The 27,107-nt window shown below is 41.2% G+C and overlaps 2 protein-coding genes across 3 annotated transcripts in view; one reads left to right on the top strand and one right to left on the bottom strand.

Moving 5' to 3' along the window:
* Positions 1–27,107, bottom strand: part of LOC117525397 (gastrula zinc finger protein XlCGF57.1-like) — a 61,010-nt gene that overhangs the window by 14,698 nt on the left and 19,205 nt on the right. The window contains exons 1-2 of one of the 2 annotated variants that reach the window (XM_034187255.1): positions 13,795–13,942; positions 6,375–6,668 (exon numbers count right to left, since the gene is read on the bottom strand). In XM_034187255.1, coding sequence (XP_034043146.1) covers positions 6,375–6,668; positions 13,795–13,861 — 361 coding nt within the window. In that variant the 5' untranslated portion in view covers positions 13,862–13,942. Of the gene's footprint in view, positions 1–6,374; positions 6,669–13,794; positions 13,943–27,107 lie in introns of those variants that run through there. The other variant, XM_034187256.1, reaches the window with a different exon arrangement.
* Positions 14,669–17,465, top strand: LOC117525402 (zinc finger protein 37 homolog). The gene is made up of 2 exons (XM_034187264.1): positions 14,669–14,950; positions 16,233–17,465. Exons 1-2 carry the CDS (start codon positions 14,758–14,760, stop codon positions 17,195–17,197), a joined length of 1,158 nt encoding a protein of 385 aa, XP_034043155.1. The 5' UTR covers positions 14,669–14,757; the 3' UTR covers positions 17,198–17,465.

Raw genomic sequence — 27,107 nt, 5'->3', positions numbered from 1 at the left:
TACAAATAAATTATTTAAAAAAATCATACATTGTGATTTCTGGATTTTTTTTTTTTTTTTGTTTAGATTATGTCTCTCACAGTGGACATGCACCTAAGATGAAAATTTCAGACCCCTCCATGATTTCTAAGTGGGAGAACTTGCAAAACCGAAGGGTGTTCAAATACTTATTTTCCTCACTGTATTACTGGCTACAAAGCGGATCTATTACTCTGATTTGATCAACAAAAACAAGGGAAGACCTGGTTAATGACCTGAAGAGAGCTGGAACCACAGTCACAAAGATTACATTAGTAACATATGGCGCTGTCATGGTTTAAAATCCTGCAGGGCAGCAAGGTCCCCCTGCTCAAGCCAGCACATGTCCAAGACCATTTGAAGTTCGGCAGTGACCATCTGGATGATCCACAGGAGGCATGGGAGAAGGTCATGTGGTCAGATGCGACCAAAATAGAGCTTTTTGGTATCAACTCCACTCGCTGTGTTTGGAGGATGGGAACAACCCCAAGACCACTGTCCCAACTGTGAAGCATAGGGGTGGAAACATCATTTTTGGGGATGCTTTTCTACAAAGAGGACAGGATAACTGCATCGCATTGAAGGGAGGATGGATGGGTCATGTATCACAAGATTTTGGCAAACAACCTCCTTCCCTCAGTAAGATGGGTCGTGGCTGGGTCTTCCAGCATGACAATGACCCAAAACACACAGCCAGGGCAACTAAGGTGTGGCAACTAAGGGATTCCATCATCTACAGTCCATAATATAATCGAAAAAATTCACAGAATCTGGAGAACTTCCTACATGTAAGCAGCAAGGCCAAAAACCAACATTGAATGCCCGTGACCTTCGATCCCTCAGGCAGCACTGCATTAAAAACCGACATCATTGTGTAAAGCATCTTACCTCGTGGGTTCAGGAACACTTCAGAAAACCATTGTCAGTTAACACAGTTTGTCGCTACATCTACAAGTGCAAGTTAAAACTCTACCATGCAAAGCGAAAGCCATACATCAACAGTAAGTCCCTTCGGCTGCTCCCTTGTTTGCACTCGGGGTCACCACAGCAAATCCAAGGTGGATCTGCATGTTGAACTGGCACAGGTTTTACGCCGGATGCCCTTCCTGACGCAACTCCACATTACATGGAGAAATGTGGCAGGGGTGGGATTTGAACCCGGAACCTTCTGAACTGAAACCAAGCACATTAACCACTTGGCCACCATCCAGAAATGCCGCCACCTTCTCTGGGCCCGAGCTCATTTGAGATGGACAGATGCAAAGTGGAAAAGTGTGCTGTGGTCTGATGAGTCCACATTTCAAATTGTTTTTGGAAATCATGGACGTCGTGTCCTCTGGACAAAAGAGGAAAAAGACCTTCCAGATTGTTACCAGCACAACGTTCAAAAGCCAGCATCTGTGATGGTATGGGGGTGTGTTAGTGCCCATGGCATGGGCAACTTACACATCTGTGATGGTATGGGGGTGTGTTAGTGCCCATGGCATGGGCAACTTACACATCTGTGATGGTATGGGGGTGTGTTAGTGCCCATGGCATGGGCAACTTACACATCTGTGATGGTATGGGGGTGTGTTAGTGCCCATGGCATGGGCAACTTACACATCTGTGATGGTATGGGGGTGTGTTAGTGCCCATGGCATGGGCAACTTACACATCTGTGATGACACCATCAATGCTGAAAGGTACATCCAGGTTTTGGAGCAACACATGCTGCCATCCAAGCAACGTCTTTTTCAGGGACGTCCCTGCTTATTTCAGCAAGACAATGCCAAGACACATTCTGCACGTGTTACAGCAGTGTGGCTTCGTAGTAAAAGAGTGCGGGTACTAGACTGGCCTGTCTGCAGTCCAGACCTGTTGCCCACTGAAAATGTGTGGCGCATTATGAAGAACAAAGTACGACAACAGGGACCCCGGACTGTTGAACAACTGAAGTCGTACATCAAACAAGAATGGGAAAGAATTCCACCTACAAAGCTTCAACAATTAGTGTCTTCAGTTCGCAAACGCTTATTGAGTGTTGTTAGAAGGAAAGGTGATGTAACACAGTGGTAAACATACCACTGTCCCAGCTTTTTAGAAACATGTTGCAGGCATCCATTTCAAAATGAGCAAATATTTGCACAAAAACAATAGTTTATCAGTTTGAACATTAAATATCTTGTCTTTGTGGTGTATTCAACTGAATATAGGTTGAAGAGGATTTGAAAAACATTGTATTCTGTTTTTATTTACATTTTACACAACGTCCCAACTTCATTGGAATTGGGGTTGTAGGTACCGAATCCAAACACACTGCATTTCCGACAGCGAACAGGGTGTTCAAACAGGACTGTGAGTGTATAAAAGTCTTTGTGAAGAACCGAAAAGACAAAGAGGAAATTTTATCAACAACATTGTGTACCGGGAGATTCTGTGATAGGAGGGCGGAGTGTGGTAGTGGTGATACTGATGGGGAAATAGATGCGTAAAAATGTATTACTTTTACATCAGTGACCAGTGACTGTGAAATGGCAAAACTCTTTGATCAAATGTCCCCATCATGACTATCATACAGCAGGTAAAAGATGAAATGATGATTATAATTCCATTCCAAGATATATGATTGCAGAATTCAAAATCTTCACCTAGCAAAGTTCCCGCCCATAGTATTAATAATATAAAGCAGGTAACTAAGTGGAACACAGTCATGTTCTGTCTATGTCCTTGGACAAGACACTTAATCTTCATTGTCTCCATCCACCCAGCTGTAAATGGATACTGGCTCTGGCTGGTGAAGCAAACGTGAGGTACCACTGTAAAGCAATTTGAGCATCTGCTCAATGGAAAGGCTCTGCAGAAATGCAGCACTACTACTTCTTAAAGAGAAATACATTTGTCACTTCATCCAGTAAGTTTTTCTCTTGTGTATCTGACAGTGTCACTCTTACTCTGTTTCACAAGTGTGGAGCGACAACAAGGTGGTGCTCTGTACTGCCGTGGTGCTAGTTTTAAAAATATTTTGCTCTCCATTCAATATATGCAACAAATCTGTTTCTGATGGATGGCACGTGTGATATACCCTTCTTTCAGGCCAATCAGATCACAATTTCCACAAAAAAAAAAAAAGTTTTACTCATCGTTGCGGTTGTTTTCCTCCTGCTTACACAGACAGTACAGGTGCGTAGCCAGAGAGGCGAGGGACCAAAACACACAAGGCCCCTCAGAGTTAAGGTACACTTTTGAGTTTTTTTTAAACATACAACATTAAAAATAACATCATTATTAGTAGGAGTTGTCTGCTCCTGCTGCTAATTAAACTCCTAGAGGTAGGGCTGGGCGATATGACTTAAAATTCATATCACAATATAAATTGAATCCCTTCACGGTAACGTTATATAACCCCTGGCAAAAATGATGGAATCACCGGCCTCAGAGGATGTTCTTTCAGTTGTTTAATTTTGTAGAAAAAAAGCAGATCACAGACATGACACAAAACTAAAGTCATTTCAAATGGCAACTTTCTGGCTTTAAGAAACACTATAAGAAATCAAGAAAAAAAGATTGTGGCAGTCAGTAACGGTTACTTTTTTAGACCAAGCAGAGGAAAAAAATATGGAATCACTCAATTCTGAGGAAAAAATTATGGAATCACCCTGTAAATTTTCATCCCCCAAATTAGTGTTTCTTAAAGCCAGAAAGTTGCCATTTGAAATGACTTTAGTTTTGTGTCATGTCTGTGATCTGCTTTTTTTCTACAAAATTAAACAACTGAATGAACATCCTCCGAGGCCGGTGATTCCATAATTTTTGCCAGGGGTTGTATATCACAATATAAACTTAAGTGTAAAAGGTATAATGGAAGTGTTTCTGAATGGGTCATATAGTCCCTTTGCAAAGCTAAATTGAATAAAATAAACAAATAAAAACAACAACAAAAAACACAAACAGATATAAATTAATTTTGAGCGCCTTATTCTCTGACTAGTTAGACATGTATTTTTGCGCACTGGAATAATCTTATTTCACCATTCCTGCTTCTGTCCAGCAGGAGGTAGTGTTAGTTTGTCTGTTTTTGGTGGCATGTTGTCCAGAAAGACCTCAGAGACACCAACACGTGGGTGGATGATCCTGATTGGCTTATGTCGTGTGGTTCCACCAATGATAGAGTGGAAGGTATGTTTTTTTTTCTCTGCTCCCCTGGGCGAGACGGAGCTCTCAGCGCAGTTGAATGAGGAAATGTCAGACTGTTTACTGCAGCTTTCTGCAAATACGCGCACCAAATATGACCATGAAATTCACAAAAAAAACATTGCAGAAATTATTCATCATAATTCAGGTTATAGTAGGCCTACTAACGTAATTTAAAAACTAGTATAAAGCTTGAAGCATGCACATTTAAAACGCATTTACAGAGTCTGAGTCTGATGAATTTAATGGGATAATTGCTTCATATGTTCATGTGACTTTTACATGACCAAATTCAGTCAGGCAACTCCAGAGATAAAAAGTTTATAATTTTACACTCTTACAAGGAGAAGTTTTAATCTACTGAGGTGGCGATAGAGCCTGTGACCAAAACACTGACTGCAGCCTTTTCCAGTCATTCAGAGTCACTGAGGAAGATACGATGACATCATCAACAAGCATTACTGCGATTGGTCGGTGGAGTCTAAAGCTCTACAGTCGGTCAAATTTATACTGTGAAACGGTTATATCGTATATACGAGGTCTACTAGAAAAGAAATCGACAGTTTTATTTTTTTTAAAAACTATATGGATTTGAATCACGTGTGATTACATCAGCCAAGCTTGAACCCTGGTGCGCATGCGTGAGTTTTTTCATGCCTGTCGGTGACGTCATTCGCCTGTGAGCACGCCTTGTGGAAGGAGTGGTCCAGCCCCCTCGTCGGATTTTCATTGTCTGAGAAGTTGCTGAGAGACTGGCGCTGTGCTTGATCAAAATTTTTTCAAAAACTGTGAGGCACATCCGAGTGGACACCATTCGAGAAATTCAGCTGGTTTTCTGTGAAAATTTTAACGGCTGATGAGAGATTTTGGATTGTTTCTATCACTGTAAGGACTTCCCACGGAGCGGGACGTCGTGCAGCGCTCCGAGGCGACGTTGTCATCTTGTTTCAAGCTGAAAACCTCCAAATTTAAGCTTCTGTTGACCCAGGACGTCATGAGAGAACAGAGAACTTTCAGAAGAGGTCGGAATCAGCAGTTTATCCGGACATTCCACTGTTAAGAGATTTTTTTTTAATGAAAGACGTGCGGACGGATTGGCGTGTTGGCTCGCAGCCGGGAAAAACACCTCCGTGTTGATAACCATTTGTAAAATCCAGGCGGCTTTTGGCAGCTTTCAGTTGAGTGAGTATCTGAGAAATTGTTTAACAGCAGGGCATGTTCCAACTTGTCCTTAAGGCTTTCAACGGGGGTGTTTTTCCTGTGGCGGGCGCGCCGCGCCGGCTGCGAGCCCATGCGCCAATCCATCCGCACGTCTTTCATTAAAAAAATCTCCTTTAACAGTGGAATGTCCGGATAAACTGCTGATTCTGACCTCTTCTGAAAGTTCTCTGTTCTCTCACGACGTCCTGGGTCAACAGAGGCTTAAATTTGGAGGTTTTCAGCTTGAAACAGGAAGACGACGTCGCCTCGGAGCGCTGCGCAACGTCCTGCTCCGTGGGAAGTCCTTACAGTGATATAAACAATCCAAAATCTCTCATTAGCCGTTAAAAGTTTCACAGAAAACCAGCTGAATTTCTCGAATGGTGTCCATTCGGATGTGCCTCACAGTTTTTGAAAAAATTTTGATCAAGCACAGCGCCAGTCTCTCAGCAACTTCTCAGACAAAGGAATTCCGATGATGGGGCTGGACCACTCCTTCCACAAGGCGTGCTCACAGGCGAATGACGTCACCGACGGGCGTGAAAAAACTCTTGCATGCCCACGAGGGTTCAAGCTTGTCTGATGTAATCACACGTGATTCAAATCCATATAGTTTTTTTAAAAAAAATAATAAGGTCGGATACTTTTCTAACAGACCTCGTATTGCCCACCTCTACCTAGAGGAAACACAGAAATCATGGAAGTTAACACACCATGATAAAAAACAAGACTTCAGCCACAAGAGGATTTTACCAGAGATATCAGTGGGGAAAAAAAAAAAAAAAAAATCAATCAAAACACAGATTGATCGTTTCGAATGTAGCAGGTATATTACAACAATAACACACACAATCTGTGACCCAAAAAGGAACAACAGATATCTTAAATTTTAAATCTCTATGGTCATGTTTATTTCACTTAATCATTAAAAAAATTACACAATCAATGCAGCCCCTCACCAGCACGTGACTGCACACTGCTACCTGGTTCAGAGCTTGTTTCTGGTTCAGATCCTCTGCAGTCCTCTCCCTCAGATTCAGTTTTCAGCTCCACGTTTCTGCTTTCCTCAGTCTGTGTGCGATGAAGCTGTGAGGACTGAGGTTTCTCTTCATGTTCACTCTTCACTTGGACATGAGTCAATGTGAACTTGATGACATCTGTCTCCTCCTGCTCCTCTTTAACATATGTTGGATCTGGATCCTCCTGATCCAGACTGGAGCTCCAGCCCTGCTGATCAGGAGGAACCTCTGCTTTAACCTTCAACACCTGCTGAACATCTGCAGGACAAACACATCATGGAAAACTGTGAGTGGCTAAAGGTCTGAACAGTGTGTCCATCACACTGAGTGGAGGAGCCTCCAGGGCTGGAGACACACCCACCCACCAGCATTTTTCTTCAACTTTATGGTCAATTCATTATTTTACTGATGTCTCACCTGAGAAATTGTGTGAAAAGATTGAACATGTTCTCAACACGAACAAACTGTTACTGTATATCCGAGTCAAAACCACGAGACTGTTTCATACATGGGCTGAAAGACTTGTGGAACTATGTGCAAATAAAAGATGGAACCACAGATAAACACAACAGTTCTGACAGATGAACTGTGTCTGGGTCATCCTGATAACCTGAGGCTTTTGAAAGGACACAAAAGCTAACTGGAGACATTGTGGAGGTTGACATCCTTGACTGGAGGAGTAGTGACATGTGGCAACCTGCCGGAGTTTATCGGCTGATTTATCGATGCCTGTGGGAAGTGAACACACCGGTGGGATGAAGTCACGTTACATCACTTTGGACCGGGACGGTCCTGCACTGAGACGTGTGCCATCTTTGTTGGAACTAGAGCCCAACCAATATGGATTGTTTAGGGCCGATACCAATATTCAGCGTCAAAAAAACATTACGATAAATATATCTGCTGACATACACATAAAAAGTGGCAACTAACATTTTGTTATCAAATCTTTATGACAAGGGTTTGGGTGTCGAGAACCGGTTCTTTTCGGGTATCGTTAAGAAATGATTCGATCCACCGATATCAATAGTCTTTTTGCTTAATGATTCCCTTATCTGTGCTTCAGAGCGGCCGTTGTTTTTGAGGGTGTTTGTCTGGAAAATGATCATTTCTTTACGTTGATTACAGATCTTGCAGCAGCTCTGTCATCAATCGTTTCTGCAGCATGACTCCACTTTGAAGTATGAACCAATGAAGCAATGCTTCAATCCGCTGGCTCGTTGGTTCTTTGATTCGCTGCTCTTCAGAAGCGGCAAGTCCACTTCTTAAAACCCCTCTCAAAGCCATTAAAATATGAATCATGAGTCACTTTTGTGTGGATTAAAGTCACTAACTGGGACTCATGTCTTGTTGCAGTCAAGAAATGAGAATCGTCCTCCGTTCCGCTGGCACAGCTCCAAACGCTGCGTCGCTCTCTGCCGAGACAGAGTCCAGTCAGAATTAATAACTTCAAAATTAATTGCTGCTTTAAATAAAATGACGCCTCTTTCCAAACACTGTAATACAAACTACAATCAACTAAAACGTTTTTTTTTTCCCTCCCAAAATGAGACGTTCTGCATTTTTTATAAATTACATCCTGATGTGCAGCACAGCCGCCTGCAAGAGCTCAGCTCAGATGTATGGAAACATATTCATGCCAATAATGTCTGAAGGGAAATGCTTTTGACAAAAACTACAGATTTTGTTTATTTCTATTTATGTCCAGAGATCAAGGATCCACCATGTAGAGTTTATTATGACCAGAGTTTAAGAATCCAGTGACCGATTTCATATTTATTTACTTTAAGACTCAATAAAATTTTGTTGACATAGAAAACCTGTAAAGCCTACTTTTAGTACACAGAAAATTCACAAGCGGTATCGATAAGGGATCGATAGATAAAATCTTATAAATACCCATCCCTACTTATGACAAAGGGATGTATACTATAAATATGACCAATGACCAATCAGCATACACCATGCTGCCTTCACTCTGACTGGCAGTCTCTGTGTCGCATCCTTCAACATTTGCATAAAACTGACTTCACCACCTAATTGCTGGCATAGTACCTACTTCAATTTCAATTTATTTTCATTTATATAGTGCCAAATCACAGAGTTGTCTCAAGGTCTAACCTTACTAACCTCCAGAGCAACAGTGGTAAGGAAAAACTCCCTCTGAGGAAGAAACCTCAAGCAGACCAGACTCAAAAGGGTGACCCTCTGCTTGGGCCATGATACAGACACAAATTACAAAACAATTCACAAAACAAATATACAGGAAATGCTGTTGGTGGACAGGACAGGAGGGTCTCCAGCACAAATACCACACCCATCTCTGGATGGAGCCACACCTTAAACAGAGAGAGAAAAAAAACAGAATCAGGCATCAGAAAGACAACAAATACTGTATAATTTGTCAGAATTAAACAACAAGAAAAACAGAAGAAATACTAAGGTGACCTAACCCTAACCCTAAACTTCACTAAAAGACCCAGAATTTAGGTAAAGTTGAGGCCGCGGCATGCTCCATATACTAATAAAATGAATTAAAAGAGTGAAAAGCGTAGAACTATACTATACCAGTATGCTAGCCATACAAAAGGGAAAATAAGTGCGTCGTAAGTATGGACTTGAAAGTCTCTCAATCCTCCTCACACGTCTGTCCCAGCAGGTTGGCCTCCGGGGGACTGTCTTGGAGTGGTTTCAGTCTTATTTGACCAACAGGACTTTCAGGGTGATGGTTAATGACTTCTCCTCCTCCACAGTTCCTCTGACCACTGGTGTGTCCCAGGGCAGTATCCTCGGACCGCTCTTGTTCTCTTTGTACATGCTTCCACTGAGTTCAGTCATCACCAAACACAACCTTCAGTTTCATCTTTATGCCGATGACCTCCAGATTTATATGCCAGTTGTGCCTAAGAATACAAGTGCTTTGGACTCCATACATAGCTTTTTTAAGGATATTAAGGACTGGCTGGCTCAGAATTTTCTGCACCTTAATGAAGCTAAAACAGAGTGTATTCTGTTTGGAGCTAAAACTAACTCTGATCCAGATCTTGGCTCCCTGGCTCCTTATCGTAGGGCTGTGGTAAGGAACCTTGGTGTGCTGTTTGACGACTGTTTAAAATTTGAGAAACAAATTGATTGCAATGCACTTTATGTTGGTATCACTCAAGGCTCTCTAAACCGACTCCAACTGGTCCAGAATGCTGCTGCTCGCCTGTTGACCAACACCAGGAAGCACAGCCACATCACTCCTGTACTTTACTCCCTGCACTGGCTTCCAGTCCGTTTTAGAGTTGATTTTAAACTGTTAATGTTTGTTTTTAAAGCTGTAAATGGCTTTGCACCTTCTTATTTATGTGACCTGTTAAAAACACACAACCCTGTCAGAGCACTTCGGTCTGCTGACCAAAACTTTCTGGAGGTTCCCAGGTCCAGGTCCAAACAATGGGGTGACCATTCTTTTGCAGTAGCAGGTCCTAAGTTGTGGAATGCATTACCTCCTGAACTGAGGTCCATTAATAGCTTGCCTCTGTTTAAAGCTAAGTTAAAAACATACTTGTTCAGGGCAGCTTTTTGCACATAATTGCTTTGACACTTTTGTCTATTTTTATTCTATTTTGGATGCTCTTATTGTGTTTTATTGTGTTTTTCGTACTGTTCTTTTTATTTTATCTCTAGCTGGTGCTATTGGAAAGCACTTTGGTTCAGTGAAAACTGTTGTAAAGTGCTACAGAAATAAAACTTGATTGATTGACTTGAAAGTCTCCGCAGAATCTGTTTTACTGATGCAGGGAGATCATTCCACAGAACAGGGGCACGATAAGAGAAAGCTCTGTGACCCACAGACTTCTTATTCACCTTAGGGACACAAAGTAGTACTGCACCCTGAGAACGCAGAGCCCGGGCCGGTACGTAGGGTTTAATTAGGTCAGCTAAGTAGGGAGGTGCCAGTCTGTGAACAATTTTATAGACTAGTAGCAGAACCTTAAAATCTGATCTCACTAGGACAGGAAGCCAGTGAAGAGACGCCAAAATGGGTGTAATGTGGTCAAACTTTCTGCTTTGTGTCAAAAGTCTGGCAGCAGCATTTTGAACCAATTGGAGAGCCCTAATGCTGGACTGCAGTAAACCAAAAAATAGAACATTGCAGTAGTCCAATCTAGAAGAGACAAACGCATGGATCAGGGTCTCAGCATCAGCCATAGACAGGATGGGACGAATCTTTGCTATATTTCGCAGGTGGAAGAAAGCAGTCCTCGTAATATTTCTAATGTGGAGGTCAAAAGGACAACGTAGGATCAAAAATTACCCCAAGGTTCCTCACTTTGTCAGTGTGATGTATGAAACACGAGCCGAGGCTGAGCGTTAACTGGTCAAATTGATGCTGATGTCTCAATGGACCAAAAACCATAATTTCAGTCTTATCAGAGTTTAAAAGCAGGAGGTTTCTAGACATCCAGCTTCTGACTGATGGAAGGCAATTTTCTAAGGATTTTATGTGGATGCAATGGCCAGTAGTTATCGGCACTTCTCTCTCAACATCCAGTCTGATTGAAAATGAATAGCAGCTGGTCACTTTACCTTTGTCTCTTCTAGTTAATGTCACCAAGGGGTGATGGGGTCCCAGCCATACTTGACAATAGTGAAAGTAATGCCATCAACGGGCCCTCGACTGAACAAACTACATAATGACACCATTTTCCACCAACCAATATAACAATAAACATGATACCAACATGCTCATGAAAGGCTCATGTCAATAGATATTATCAGCCAGTCTCTAGTTTGAACTCCAGAACTTGCCTGTGGGATGAGGAGGATTTTGTGGGGACTGGAGATACATCTGGGTTGGAGTGAGAACTGCAGAAAGTCATTTTTCGATGACTGATCTGGTATCAACAATTACTGACACACAAACTGTTGTTTGTTTTTTTCAGGGACTCAACCTTTTACCAACAGGCCAAATTTTATGTCACTATATGTTTGATAATTCTGTGTTGAGCTTTTGCTCTATTTTGTTAATTTGGTTAAAGCAGAATGTCATCCCACTGAGCCGGGTCTGCTTCAGGTTTCTTCCTGATATCAAAAAGAGGAACATTTTTGTTACCAGTATCTCCAGCGTGCTTGCTTGTGTGCTGGGGAAGGTTTGAACCTTGCTTGTGTGTCGCACCTTCATTTTGGGAGACTTATGTTAATAAGTGAAGTTGCTGTCTTAGCATGTGCAATGAATCATGGGTATGCCTAAAGGTAATTCGTGATAAATTTGACCTGGAAGCAATAAGCCACCAATGTTTTGAGAGCGATGTAGAAAAGCTCAATGTAAAAAGCAATGGGAAACTTGATTTAAGCCACAATTTTGGACAGGACAGACAAAATTCATGGAAATGGATGATGCAGGGATGAGTTTGGATGATTTTCGGTGATGGACAGTGGGGAATTTAAAAGCATTTTTGAAGAAACGAGGAAAAGAGAAGAGGAGTTGGTAGCATGAGCATTCAAGAAATGAACATGGCAATTTTGCCAGACTCTGTACAAGTTGTCCAACAAAACCAGGCAGATTATGAATCACTACTTAGGACTAATGACGGGGAAACGATACCAGACCCCATGAAGATTAAGAAAGAAAAGTGGATGGAGGTGAAGGACGGAGTTAAACTTCTACAATATATTCTTAATTTATGTGACTGAATAAGAAGCTACGGATACTCGTTATGAAATCTTGCTAAAGCAGCTGTTATGATCTGTGTGGACAAACATGGGTGTTCATGTTTCCCATAAACATTCATCAACAATAGAAACAGTTCTTGTAAGCTTCTATAACATATTACCGCTTCATTTTATGGAACAATACATGAAATTCATCAAAAAAAATGAAAAATTACAGGCGGTTTCGATCCTGCTCACAAACATAAACAAACCTCAGCATTCATCTTTCCCAGAAACATCTATCTCTATGTACGCTAATATGCACCGCCTTCAGAAATTCTACAACCAGTTCACACTAAATTTGCAAAGAATGGAAGCACAGATACCCAACCTTTGTTATTTTCACAATATTTTAATATGGCACAGATTTGAAGCCTGTAAAACATTGTCTATGTGTATACACATTACACTAGCACCATTCTATTCATGATTGACCTTTGACAAGGAGAGCTAGCAAAACCTTTAGCCACACTGCGTATTCAAGGATTCTTTATTGTCATACCATATATGCTTCCATATGACATGAAACAAAATTAGGTTTTATGTTTGCTGTTGGCTTGAATTTAAAGTCGATAATGAATATCTTCATGAACACATCCAAAAGATAACTGGTGTTGCCGACCGAACGGTCCCTGCTAAGAATAGGTCTGCCCTGCCTTCACTGCGTACGTGTCATTTCAGAGTGTCAGCAGCGATTCACTGATTATGGCCTCATTTATTGCAGATGCAGTGTTTCCTCACTGCATCTGCTTGGAGTCTGACATTTTCTGACAAACCAGTCTGTGCGCATGCGCGGGAAAGTCGGAAGTAAACGACAACAGCATCCTCTTCTGTTAATTTGAACGTTCAGAATTTTTATGAATCTACAGCACTGTGATTCTGGATCTCTCACACAAAATCATCTGTGGTGTCGCTGTTCTTTAGAAGTGATTTGACAACGCGCTAATCCCTTATTAAACCTTACAGCAGTCAGTTTTCAGCAGCATGACGTTAAAAGCTGCCACTGCTGTCCACATGATGGATTCAAGTCAGAAGTCAGTTTTCAACATCAGAATCTGTGGAGTAGATGTCTGACTGTAACTCCTACGAACATAACAAAAGCGGCACATTTTATCACCAAACACTCTCTCGCCGTTCACTCACTCCGTTGGTGCCATTAAAACTCTTCTTTAGTCAATCGACACAACTAAAGGCCAACCAGGGTTTGAGTTAATGTCCTCTGATTAGTTCCAAGGACCAGGATCAAGAAACACTGAATTACAGGTCTCAGTTCATTTCTCCATTACACAGGAAACACACACGTGCCCTTGAGCAAGGCCCTTAACCTCCAAAGTTCAGCTTTGTGTGCCAGCACTGTGTGTGTGTGTGTGCGTGAAGCACTTTTTAGTTGACTGCTGAATTTATTTAAGACAATTCAATGCACAAAGTAAACTATATACTTCAAAAATACATCGATGACACAATAAAGTGAAAACACTTATTTCCATTGTGTTCTAGCGTTTCAGCTCAATTACTAAGACCAGCTGACACAGGCATTTGTCCACTAGATGTTACCATCAGACTGCAGTGAGTTTTGAAACAGTGAATCATTTTCTGCCAAGCAAGGCTTCATTTGTTCCAAAAAGCTTCGTTGCTGCCACAACATTAGCATTTCAAGATTAGCAAAGAGAAAAAGAAGACGAACCTGCTCTCTTCTGCGTCCCCTCCACATTTAAACCCACATTTAGTCGTTTACAGTAGTACTGGTCCATCTCCTCGATTTACAAAAGTTCATTTGGAGGTTTTTTTTTCTAATCTCGTTTAGCAAAACGAGCACACTGTTCACTGCTTCCACCATCAAGTAACCAATACACACGCCACTGTTTCCGGAAACACTTCAAAATAAAATACTCACTGCCATGCAGAATGCAAACCATCGTGTAATAAGTATATATACTGTGTGTGTGATAAAGAAACATCCTCAACACGGAGAGAGAGAGAGAGAGAGAGAGAGAGAGAGAGAGAGAGAGAGAGAGAGAGAGAGAGAGAGAGAGAGAGATAGATAGATAGACAGATAGATAGATCTGTTCCCATTGCTGGTCAATAGTACTAACAGTTTATTCTATTATTTCTAATCATTTTATGTACAGTCCATCCAGAAAGTATTCACAGAGCTTCACTTTTTTCACATTTTGTTACGTTTCTGTCTTATTCCAAAATGGATGACATAAATATTTTCCTCAAAATACTACTCACAACACCCCATAATATCAATGTGAAACAAGGTTGGTTTTGTATTTTCTCATGTCTGCAAATTTATTAAAAAAAAAAAAACACAAACCCAAGAAATGGCTTTGAAGGCCTTTATGTTCTCTCTCTTACTTTGAAGGCGCCTCTATCCGCACTCTTACTTTGAAGGCCTTTCTGTTCTCTCTCTTACTTTGAAGGCTTCTCTTTTCTCTCTCTTATTTTGAATATCCACACCTCTATCCACACTCTTACTTTGAAGGCGCCTGTGTTCCCTCTCTTACTTTGAAGGTGCCTATGTTTCCGGCCCTTAGCTTAGCCTGCTAGCTGTGAGCAGCAGCGTTCGTGTCTGTGACTCTGGTTTTTTGTTGTTTTGTGACGTTGAGTTTGTTGTAGAAAAAGTTGGTGTCGTTGTGTGAAAATGTCTAAAGTCCAAATGCTGAGAGCGTTGGTGAAGCAGCGACTAACTGCGGCTGCTGAAGAGATATTTGGGCTGTTTGAAAGAACCATAGCAGAGTACGAGGAGGAACTTTGTCGTTCTAAAGAGGAGAACCACCGACAGCGACACCTGCTGGACGCCGTCTTTAACCCTGACGTTCACTTACAGACAGCAGGTTTGTTCTTTTTAAAAAATTAAGTCGATCATCATTCATTGACTTGCTTTCATGTTTCACCACCAGAGGGCGCAAATCAATTGGAACGTTTTGAAACGGCGGCTCTGTGTTCTCAGGGTGCAGGACTACTTTGTGTCCCTAGGGTGAATAAGAAGTCTGTGGGTCACAGAGCTTTCTCTTATCGTGCCCCTGTTCTGTGGAATGATCTCCCTGCATCAATAAAACAGTCAGATTCTGTGGAGATTTTCAAGACCAGACTTAAGACGCACTTATTTTCTCTTTTGTATCATTAGCATACTGGCATAGTGTGTTACTACGCTTTTTACCCTTTTAATTCATTTTATTAGTAAACGGAGTGTGCCACGTCTTCAACTTTATCTAAATTCTGGGTCTTTTAGTGAAGCTTAGGGCTAGTGGCAGGCGATCACCTTAGTATTTCTTCTGTTTTTGTTGTTGTTGCTTAATGCTGACAGATTATATTGTATTTGTTCTTTCCAATGCCTGATTCTGTTTTTCTTTTTTCTCTCTCTCTGTTTGAGGTGCGGCTCCATCCAGAGATGGGTGTGGGTGTTTTCATCTGCAGGCCTCCCATCCTGTGCACCGGCATGGACTCCCAAAATTTCCTGCATATTCATATTGTCAATTGTGTCTGTATCATGGCCCAAGCAGAGGGTCGCCCCTTTGAGTCTGGTCTGCTTGAGGTTTCTTCCTCAATATCATCAGAGTGAATTTTTCATTATGACTGTTGCCTGTGTTCTTGCTCTGGGGGTTGGTAAGGTTAGACCTTACTTGTGTGAAGCGCCTTGAGGCAGCTTTGTGGTGATTTGGCGCTATATAAATGAAAATAAATTTAAAATTGAATTGAATAGACACTCAGCTGCACTCTGAGTAACATGAAGATTGAAGGCCTTCCTCATGGACACATTAGTTGTACTGAGGATGAGTCAGGCTTTATTTTTACTTTTCCTGCTCGCATGTGATGCATTGAGTCTGACAGTCAAACCTGTGGCCCTCTATTCACAGAGCTGCTCTAACTTTTTTCTGTCAGTTTTGAGTCAGAATCTCTGTGTTACTGTCGTTTCATTTGATTCCTAATATTCTCCATTTGTAAATCATTGAAAAATTCCAATTTTGCCTGTTTGTGGCTGTGTGGCCCTGAATAAGTTTGAGGCTCAGCACCAAAATGGGAAACTGTGATCATGTTTGTATTAAGTTACCCAATTAAATCAATATAATTATTTTCTATGTTCATATTTTTGTTTTAATTAATTTTTACATGCAGATGCTCCTCAGCTGTTTTTGGGCAAAAATGTTGCTCCGGAGCACCTTGAACAGAGCTCCAGTCTGGATCAGGATGATCCACATCCCCCACACATTAAAGAGGAACAGGAGGAGCTCTGGAGCAGTCGGGAGGGAGAGCAGCTCCAGGCTCTGGATGAGACGGTTCCAGACTTCCCGCTGGTTTCTGCCCCAATGAAGATTGAAGATACTCCTCAGTCCTCACAGTTTCATCAAAGACACATTGAGGGGGACAGAGAGGTGAAGTCTCAAGCCAGCAGCTCAGCTGAAGACATTAAAAGAAAAAGTGGTGGACAGGACCATGGAGGGCCAGGCCCAGACACAAGCTTTGATCCAGAGATGGAAGACAGTCATGATTGGATGGAGGCCAGGGAACCTCAGTCGAGTTCAGTCTGTCTGAAATATAAAATGCCTGCAAATGATGGGAGACGTAATCCTGGTGGGAAACCATACAGCTGCTCTGAGTGTGGCAAAAGATTTCGGATGAAGTCAAGCTTGATGTCGCACATGCCATGTCACACTGGAGAGAAACCGTTCAGCTGTTCAATTTGCAGGAAGTGTTTTGGATACAGGTCGACTATGGCTTTGCACATGAAAAGTCACAAAGAGGAGAAACCCTTTAGCTGTTCTGTTTGTGGTAAATTATTCAACCAGAAGTGCAATCTGAAGCGACACATGGCGATTCATATTGAAGAGAAACCCTTTAGTTGCCCCGTTTGCTGTAACAGATTCCGACAGAAGGCACACTTAAAAACCCACATGACCAGCCACACTGGGGAAAAACCTTGTAGCTGCTCCTTCTGCAATAAAACCTTCAGAGACAAATCCACTCTGAGGATACACATGACGGTACACACAGGAGAAAAACTGTTCAAATGCAGCGCGTGTGGGAAAGGATTCAATATAAAGCAGCGTCTTGTGAAGCATAAGTGTGTCAAGAGTTTGTGAACTTTATAAAAATCACCAGCCTGAGCACAGGCAGATGAAAAAGCTAAATGATTAAAAGTATTGGTGGTTCAAGCTCAGTTTATTTGTGACTGTAAGGATGCAACACTGAACCTCAAATTAGTCGTGATGTGTAGGACAGCACCTGGCACATCTGCTGGCATCGTGAAAGTCACTTTGGATAAAAGTGACCTGCAAAAGTATTTTGTCTCTGTGAATTAATTTTGATGTATTCTGAGCGTCATTAATTAAAATGAGTAAAGTTCCTATGTATATGTATTAAATGTTGAGCTTGTAAATTTTTTTTTTTTTTTTTTTACCAAATCTGTCTGCAGTTACTGTTTTAACTGTGTAGAAGTTGATCTTAAGTTGTGTAATTCTGTGAAGACTGTTTCACTTTAATAAATTTTAACAGAAACTGCGCAGAAAGAGAAAAGGTCATGCACCTACAAAATAAAAGTCAAGCCAGACGTGCTTACCCAGAAAGATGTTCTTAAAGTAACGTCAGCTCATGTTTATCCTGGTGTACTGAGATACACTTAAAATAAGTGACAGGCACCTTCAAAATAAGTGTCAAATGGACAAATCCAGAGAGAAGCACCTTCAAAATAAGAGTCAAACCATGTTTATCCTGCTATACTGAGTTACACTTAAAATAAGTTCATGTGAGGCTCTGACTGGAAATATTTTGTTCTCACACACGTGCACATATCGTTAGCAACTTTACAGTAATGAGTATCAATGCAGAATAACCTTTAAAGTTAATTTTATAATGCCTCATTAGAAGGTGTGACATATTGCATATATTAAGTAAATAAAGAGCCTTTTACAGATTCAATTGAGCTTCCAATTGTGCTCCTAAATTGAAGAGGAGGCAAGTTAGTCCCAGTTTTCAGGGGTGGCACACTGCTACTTAAGAACGTAAAAGTATAACTATGTGTTACTTATACAACCCCTGGCAAAAATTATGGAATCACCGGACTTGGAGGATGTCCATTCAGTTGTTTAATTTTGTAGAAAAAAAGCAGATCACAGACATGACACAAAACTAGTCATTTCAAATGGCAACTTTCTGGCTTTAAGAAACACTATAAGAAATCAGGAAAAAAAAAAATTGTGGCAGTCAGTAACGATTACTTTTTTAGACCAAGCAGAGGGAAAAAATATGGACTCACTCAATTCTGAGGAATAAATTATGGAATCACCCTGTAAATTTTCATCCCCAAAACTAACACCTGTATCAAATCAGATCTGCTCGTTAGTCTGCATCTAAAAAGGAGTGATCACACCTTGGAGAGCTGTTGCACCAAGTGGACTGACATGAATCATGGCTCCAACACGAGACATGTCAACTGAACCAAAGGAGAGGATTATCAAACTCTTAAAAGAGGGTAAATCATCACGCAATGTTGCAAAAGATGTTGGTTGTTCACAGTCAGCTGTGTCTAAACTCTGGACCAAATACAAACAAGGGAAGGTTGTTAAAGGCAAACATACTGGTAGACCAAGGAAGACATCAAAGCGTCAAGACAGAAAACTTAAAGCAATATGTCTCAAAAATCGAAAATGCACAACAAAACAAATAAGGAACGAATGGGAGGAAACTGGAGTCAACGTCTGTGACCGAACCGTAAGAAACCGCCTAAAGGAAATGGGATTTACATACAGAAAAGCTAAACGAAAGCCATCATTAACACCTAAACAGAAAAAAACAAGGTTACAAGGGGCTAAGGAAAAGCAATCATGGACTGTGGATGACTGGATGAAAGTCATATTCAATGATGAATCTCGAATCTGCATTGGGCAAGGTGATGATGCTGGAACTTTTGTTTGGTGCCGTTCCAATGAGATTTATAAAGATGACTGCCTGAAGAGAACATGTAAATTTCCACAGTCATTGATGATATGGGGCTGCATGTCAGGTAAAGGCACTGGGGAGATGGCTGTCATTACATCATCAATAAATGCACAAGTTTCCGTTGATATTTTGGACACTTTTCTTATCCCATCAATTGAAAGGATGTTTAGGGATGATGAAATCATTTTTCAAGATGATAATGCGTCTTGCCATAGAGCAAAAACTGTGAAAACATTCCTTGCAAAAAGACACATAGGGTCAATGTCATGGCCTGCAAATAGTCCGGATCTTAATCCAATTGAAAATCTTTGGTGGAAGTTGAAGAAAATGGTCCATGACAAGGCTCCAACCTGCAAAGCTGATCTGGCAACAGCAATCAGAGAAAGTTGGAGCCAGATTGATGAAGAGTACTGTTTGTCACTCATTAAGTCCATGCCTCAGAGACTGCAAGCTGTTAGAAAAGCCAGAGGTGGTGCAACAAAATACTAGTGATGTGTTGGAGCGTTCTTTTGTTTTTCATGATTCCATCATTTATTCCTCAGAATTGAGTGAGTGCATATTTTTTTTTCCCTCTTCTCGGTCTAAAAAAGTAACCGTAACTGCCACAATTTTTTTTTTTCCTGATTTCTTATAGTGTTTCTTAAAGCCAGAAAGTTGCCATTTGAAATGACTTTAGTTTTGTGTCATGTCTGTGATCTGCTTTTTTTCTACAAAATTAAACAACTGAATGAACATCCTCCGAGGCCGGTGATTCCATCATTTTTGCCAGGGGTTGTACATGTGCAACTAAAACAGCTGAATTCACCAGGGAGCTCAACTTGTCTGACGAGTTGAATGCTTCTTCTTCTTCTACTCCTTGGACATTTATCAGCAGGCAGCATTCAAACTGTTGCATTGCTGCCATCTTCAGTACTAGTCCATTAGTGTGTTTTATCCTTTTAAACAGCCCAGTATCCATTAGCAATTAAAAAAAAAAAGCCCCCCGACTTGACCCTAATTCCAAAAATAAGTTTCAGAGATATTTCTTCCAAACCCGTTTCATTCAATTCCCTCAGTAATTCCAGTGTTTGTCATAATTCATACAAGAAATCAACACAATACTGTTTCAACTTCCTAACATGAACACAAACCACTCTAGTGTTTTCCTAAAATAAATAAAGTGCTATTGAGGGATGTGTGACCAATCCAGTCTGGAAATAATAACCTCCTCCTCACATTTAAACCCTTTCTGCTGCAATTTATAACTGAATCAGCTGCTCTTCCAGACAGTGGTAACAGGTTCCTCCTTTTGAAGAGCTGGTTTAGTGGGTGGATGGAACAAATGTGTGGAAAACTTTTATTTTCTAAAGTTACCAGTTTCATGTTGACTTCAGTGCTGCAATCTCACCCAGCAAACAGGTCTGGTCTGCTCCTGCATGTGGGGTATTTGGGTCCAGCCCATGGAGGTGCTGCTCTGATGTGGAGTTCTAGAACTGGTCCACGTGTTCTGTCCCATATTGGCTGTGGTGCTGCTGTGGTTCTGGACTCGCTGTATGGCGTGGCTTGGGAGACAATTTATTACATCAGTCAGACTCTGCACACAGATTTACCTTTCATTGTACTAGTTACAATGACAATAAAGAATCTATCTGTATTTTTAGTTCTTAAAGGACATGTCGCACCAAATCATAACAATTAAGATCTAGGCTGTTAGTGACCATCCGATGATCCACCAGGATTACTTTGTGCACTTCCGTGATCGGTTTCAAAGTATATGGCATTTGCAACAAACAGCTACGGAGATGTCCGAAAACAAAGTACTCATGAGTACTCGGTTGTTTCCGACAATTGATGTTTGCTACTAGAAGTGTCCCAGCGTGCGCTTCAATGGAATGTAGCTACTGACGTTAAGAACGGAGGTACAAATTAATTCCAAAGTTGACATAAGTGTGCTGTTGTGTTATGATGACTTGTTTTTAAGTGATATCCATTAATTTTGATGTAGTCACCGTAAAAGCTGCAGCTCCAAGAAGGTTTCTGTGTACCTGCAGCCAGAATTGCAGCCTGTCAATAACCATCTCTGCTCCAGGATCAGTTTTGTGCACGACTAATTATGAGTGTTATCAATAAAATCTAAAAAAATGCATCTGCTGCAGCTGCACAGCTTGCACGCGCGCATGCACGCACACACACACACACTGAGCTTCGCAGCACACAGACACACACTCCAACTCCAAATTTACACTCTCTCAAAGTAAAAAAAAAAAAAAAAGTCTAGCCCCAAAACACAAAAGTGGTAAAATCCTGAACATGCCAGACTCACCATCGTGATATGGATTAATTTCCAAATGTAAACTTCACGCGATCAAAGAAGCGTGTGTGAGATCACCAGCTGCAGCTCTACCTCTCGATCGTGGCATGTAAAATAATGTCTGTGAACTCCTGGAAATCATGTATTCTGACTTTTTCCAGTGTAACAAATCCATCTCTGTGTCCAGGCAGTCTGTTAAAAACAGTGTAAGATGTCCCGATGTCCACGTACACATCAGCTTCAGTAACCAGCATCTACACAAACAGCACGTCACCACACTTTAGGCTCCAAAATCTGACCTTCTGAAAAAGTTGAGTTTCAGGGTGAAGCATGTCGTCTCTTCTCTGTAAATCTGAGTCATCACTTTCAAACAGCAGCTCAGAAGCTTCGTTTTTGGACGGAGCAGGTTCTTTTCCCTCTGTCTGTCAGTCATTGGGATGTTTCTGTTTTGCTAATAAGGCCGTCACACACTGAAATATGCAGAGGATTGCTGAGTGAGATTTTCTGGAAATGCACCTGCTAACGCTCCGAGTGAGAGGATTAAAATACATCGGAGATCACTAATTATTAGCACGTGTGTGTGTAGAGACACAATCATGAGTCCTTTTATGTTGTCTTACTAACATGGGATGTTAAAAAATGCGAGAAATGTCCTTTAAACGGCAGCACGGTGGAATAGTGGTTAGCACTGTTGCCTCACAGCAAAATCATGGGTTTGATTCTCACCTGTGATCTTTCTGTGTGGAGTTTGCATGTTTTTCTCGTGTTTGAGTGGGTTTCCTCCCACATTTAAAAAGACATGCAGGTTTGGTGGATTGGAAACTTTATAATTGTTCTGGTCTCCCTTGCAAAAGAGATCTCGATCTCAATGGAACTAACCTGGTTAAAAAAAAGGTTAAATAAATAAAACAACATAGTTTCTAACTTGTGGTAAATCGCGCATCTGACAACTGTCACCATCATCATCACCCGATAGTGTCATCTCAGTGGATTTGGAATATTTTTAAGATGACTGCAGTTCTCATCCTGTCATTTTCTGTAACTTTGCCCTCCAGGGCATGTTGATTTTATTTTGAAGGGTTTCCTGAAATGTTGGTATATTAGTAACTTGACCAAGCGGTGAAGACGTTGAGCTAAATTCAAAGCAGAAAAGCCTGAAAATAGAGGTTTGGAAATAGAAGTGACGAAGCGCCGCTGCTGTAAAGTATAGAATGTGGATTGAAAAGCGGAAGTGACGCAGCAGGTTTGCTTCTTTCTACTGCTGAATTGCTAAGCTAACATTAGCCAATAAAGCTTTAAGTCATTTTGAACCATTGAATTGGACATTGGTTCATTACTCGAAGCTTCATTCATTGAGACTTTGGGCGACACCTGCTGGCTGAATGAACTTTATGCGGCTACCTAAAAAATAAAGACCTTTACAGAAATCTTTGAAACTACACATTGAATTATTTGATGTTTCTTACAAGTTATCTGACTTCACATTGACCGGATCCAGCCGTCCTGGTGATCAGCAGAGGAATCCAAACATCCCGGTGTCTGCGGTGTGCACGCTTTTTCTGACTCACTCATTCCTGCAAGTTTGAAAGTAACGATCTCTAAAACGTAGCAAAGGTGAGTTAGCCGTTCGGTGTTTTTGGTTCTAGAGTGGGAAAATACTTACTTACGTGGGTAGAAAATGTCAGTGTGTTAAGTCGTGCTGTTTATCTCCGACGTGAAAACGTGCCGGTTGTGGATCACTGAAGCAGCAGCCTCGTGTCTGTACTTGTGATCCATGTGGACTTTGGGGCTCATCTCAACATCACGAATGGGCATGAATGTGGGGGCTTTTACTTTTTAATTCGGGAGAAATCTCACCTCCACACAAGCCCGGCGCCAGAAAAAAAATATTAAAGGGGCGATGAGTTTATCAAAGGGGGCGGAAACAAAGTACTCATGAGTACTCGGTTGTTTCCGACAATTGATGTTTGCTACTAGAAGCGTCCCAGCGTGCGTTTCAGTGGAATGTAGCTGCTGACGTTAAGAACGGAGGCACAAATTAATTCCAAAGTTGACATAAGTGTGATGTTGTGTTATGAGGATTACACAACAGTCCCCCCCCCCCCCCCCCCCCAAAAAAAAAAAAATGCGCACCGGACGAGACATGCCTCTGAGTGTGCGTAATGAATTGGGTGCGCTCCTGGAAAGCTCATGTATTTAGGCTACACTGTTGTAAGAGACTGACTAAGATTAAAGAGTGATGACAGTATTTTTTAATTATTATTTGAACGTATAGCCCCTCGGTCAAGTGATCTGCATACCACAAAACCAAACCAACAACTGATCTGAGAAACGACACAAGACAGTAGATTAACCCCACATACAGCCCTCCATCACAAGCGCAAACACAGTGCAATTGGGCATGTGCGCCACTCCATGGCACAGAGCCCAACTACACATGCAGTCACAAAAAACAGTTTTATTATTATCTATCGTCCACCTGGTCGTTACTGTGAGTTTCTCTGTGAATTTTCAGACCTTTTGTCTGACTTAGTGCTTAGCTCAGATAAGATAATTATAGTGGGCGATTTTAACATCCACACAGATGCTGAGAATGACAGCCTCAACACTGCATTTAATCTATTATTAGACTCTATTGGCTTTGCTCAAAAAGTAAATGAGTCCACCCACCACTTTAATCATATCTTAGATCTTGTTCTGACTTATGGTATGGAAATAGAAGACTTAACAGTATTCCCTGAAAACTCCCTTCTGTCTGATCATTTCTTAATAACATTTACATTTACTCTGATGGACTACCCAGCAGTGGGGAATAAGTTTCATTACACTAGAAGTCTTTCAGAAAGCGCTGTAACTAGGTTTAAGGATATGATTCCTTCCTTATGTTCTCTAATGCCATATACCAACACAGTGCAGAGTAGCTACCTAAACTCTGTAAGGGAGATGGAGTATCTCGTCAATAGTTTTACATCCTCATTGAAGACAACTTTGGATGCTGTAGCTCCTCTAAAAAAGAGAGCTTCAGAAGTGCCTGACTCCGTGGTATAACTCACAAACTCGTAGCTTAATGCAGATAACCCGTAGGTTGGAGAGGAAATGGCGTCTCACTAATTTAGAGGATCTTCACTTAGCCTGGAAAAAGAGTCTGTTGCTCTATAAAAAAGCCCTCCGTAAAGCTAGGACATCTTTCTACTCATCACTAATTGAAGAAAATAAGAACAACCCCAGGTTTCTTTTCAGCACTGTAGCCAGGCTGACAAAGAGTCAGAGCTCTATTGAGCTGAGTATTCCATTAACTTTAACTAGTAATGACTTCATGACTTTCTTTGCTAACAAAATTTTAACTATTAGAGAAGAAATTACTCATAACCATCCCAAAGACGTATCGTTATCTTTGGCTGCTTTCAGTGATGCCGGTATTTGGTTAGACTCTTTCTCTCCGATTGTTCTGTCTGAGTTATTTTCATTAGTTACTTCATCCAAACCATCAACATGTTTATTAGACCCCATTCCTACCAGGCTGCTCAAGGAAGCCCTACCATTATTTAATGCTTCGATCTTAAATATGATCAATCTATCTTTGTTAGTTGGCTATGTACCACAGGCTTTTAAGGTGGCAGTAATTAAACCATTACTTAAAAAGCCATCACTTGACCCAGCTATCTTAGCTAATTATAGGCCAATCTCCAACCTTCCTTTTCTCTCAAAAATTCTTGAAAGGGTAGTTGTAAAACAGCTAACTGATCATCTGCAGAGGAATGGTCTATTTGAAGAGTTTCAGTCAGGTTTTAGAATTCATCATAGTACAGAAACAGCATTAGTGAAGGTTACAAATGATCTTCTTATGGCCTCGGACAGTGGACTTATCTCTGTGCTTGTTCTGTTAGACCTCAGTGCTGCTTTTGATACTGTTGACCATAAAATTTTGTTACAGAGATTAGAGCATGCCATAGGTATTAAAGGCACTGCGCTGCGGTGGTTTGAATCATATTTGTCTAATAGATTACAATTTGTTCATGTAAATGGGGAATCTTCACAGACTAAAGTTAATTATGGAGTTCCACAAGGTTCTGTGCTAGGACCAATTTTATTCACTTTATACATGCTTCCCTTAGGCAGTATTATTAGACGGTATTGCTTAAATTTTCATTGTTACGCAGATGATACCCAGCTTTATCTATCCATGAAGCCAGAGGACACACACCAATTAGCTAAACTGCAGGATTGTCTTACAGACATAAAGACATGGATGACCTCTAATTTCCTGCTTTTAAACTCAGATAAAACTGAAGTTATTGTACTTGGCCAAACAAATCTTAGAAACATGGTGTCTAACCAGATACTTACTCTGCATGGCATTACCCTGACCTCTAGTAATACTGTGAGAAATCTTGGAGTCATTTTTGATCAGGATATGTCATTCAAAGCGCATATTTATGCAGGACTGCTTTTTTGCATTTACGCAATATCTCTAAAATCAGAAAGGTCTTGTCTCAGAGTGATGCTGAAAAACTAATTCATGCATTTATTTCCTCTAGGCTGGACTATTGTAATTCATTATTATCAGGTTGTCCTAAAAGTTCCCTAAAAAGCCTTCAGTTAATTCAAAATGCTGCAGCTAGAGTACTGACGGGGACTAGAAGGAGAGAGCATATCTCACCCATATTGGCCTCTCTTCATTGGCTTCCTGTTAATTCTAGAATAGAATTTAAAATTCTTCTTCTTACTTATAAGGTTTTGAATAATCAGGTCCCATCTTATCTTAGGGACCTCATAGTACCTTATCACCCCAATAGAGCGCTTCGCTCTCAGACTGCAGGCTTACTTGTAGTTCCTAGGGTTTGTAAGAGTAGAATGGGAGGCAGAGCCTTCAGCTTTCAGGCTCCTCTCCTGTGGAACCAGCTCCCAATTCAGATCAGGGAGACAGACACCCTCTCTACTTTTAAGATTAGGCTTAAAACTTTCCTTTTTGCTAAAGCTTATAGTTAGGGCTGGATCAGGTGACCCTGAACCATCCCTTAGTTATGCTGCTATAGACGTAGACTGCTGGGGGGTTCCCATGATGCACTTTCTTTCTCTTTTTGCTCTGTATGCACCACTCTGCATTTAATCATTAGTGATCGATCTCTGCTCCCCTCCACAGCATGTCTTTTTCCTGGTTCTCTCCCTCAGCCCCAACCAGTCCCAGCAGAAGACTGCCCCTCCCTGAGCCTGGTTCTGCTGGAGGTTTCTTCCTGTTAAAAGGGAGTTTTTCCTTCCCACTGTAGCCAAGTGCTTGCTCACAGGGGGTCGTTTTGACCGTTGGGGTTTTACATAATTATTGTATGGCCTTCCCTTACAATATAAAGCGCCTTGGGGCAACTGTTTGTTGTGATTTGGCGCTATATAAAAAAATTGATTGAATTGATTATGAAAAACTGGAGCGATCTGAATTCGGTTGGATGAATATGGGTGTGTGTGTGTGTGTGTGTGTGTGTGGAGACAATTCACCTCGTTCACAACGTGACAGAACATAACGATGCGCTGTTACACGCAACAACACGGAACACTATTCTTGACCGTGTGTAATGGTTCCTCATAATTCTCCAGCAACACGTGCCATTAATCGTAACGTGTGGTAACAGGTTGCAGCAGTTTCTGAGGACACCTGACACCTGAGAATTGTGTTGTTGCGCGCTATTGCGCGTAACAGCGCATTAAGTTCTGTCACGTTGTGAACGAGATGAATCGTCTCCACACACACACCCATATTCATCCAACCGAAT

This window comes from Thalassophryne amazonica, chromosome 14 (assembly GCF_902500255.1).
Source record: "Thalassophryne amazonica chromosome 14, fThaAma1.1, whole genome shotgun sequence".
In the NCBI taxonomy this organism is placed as follows: Eukaryota; Metazoa; Chordata; class Actinopteri; order Batrachoidiformes; family Batrachoididae; genus Thalassophryne; species Thalassophryne amazonica.
Note: the sequence above shows the minus strand (reverse complement) of the source record. Positions and strands in the feature narration are given on the sequence as shown.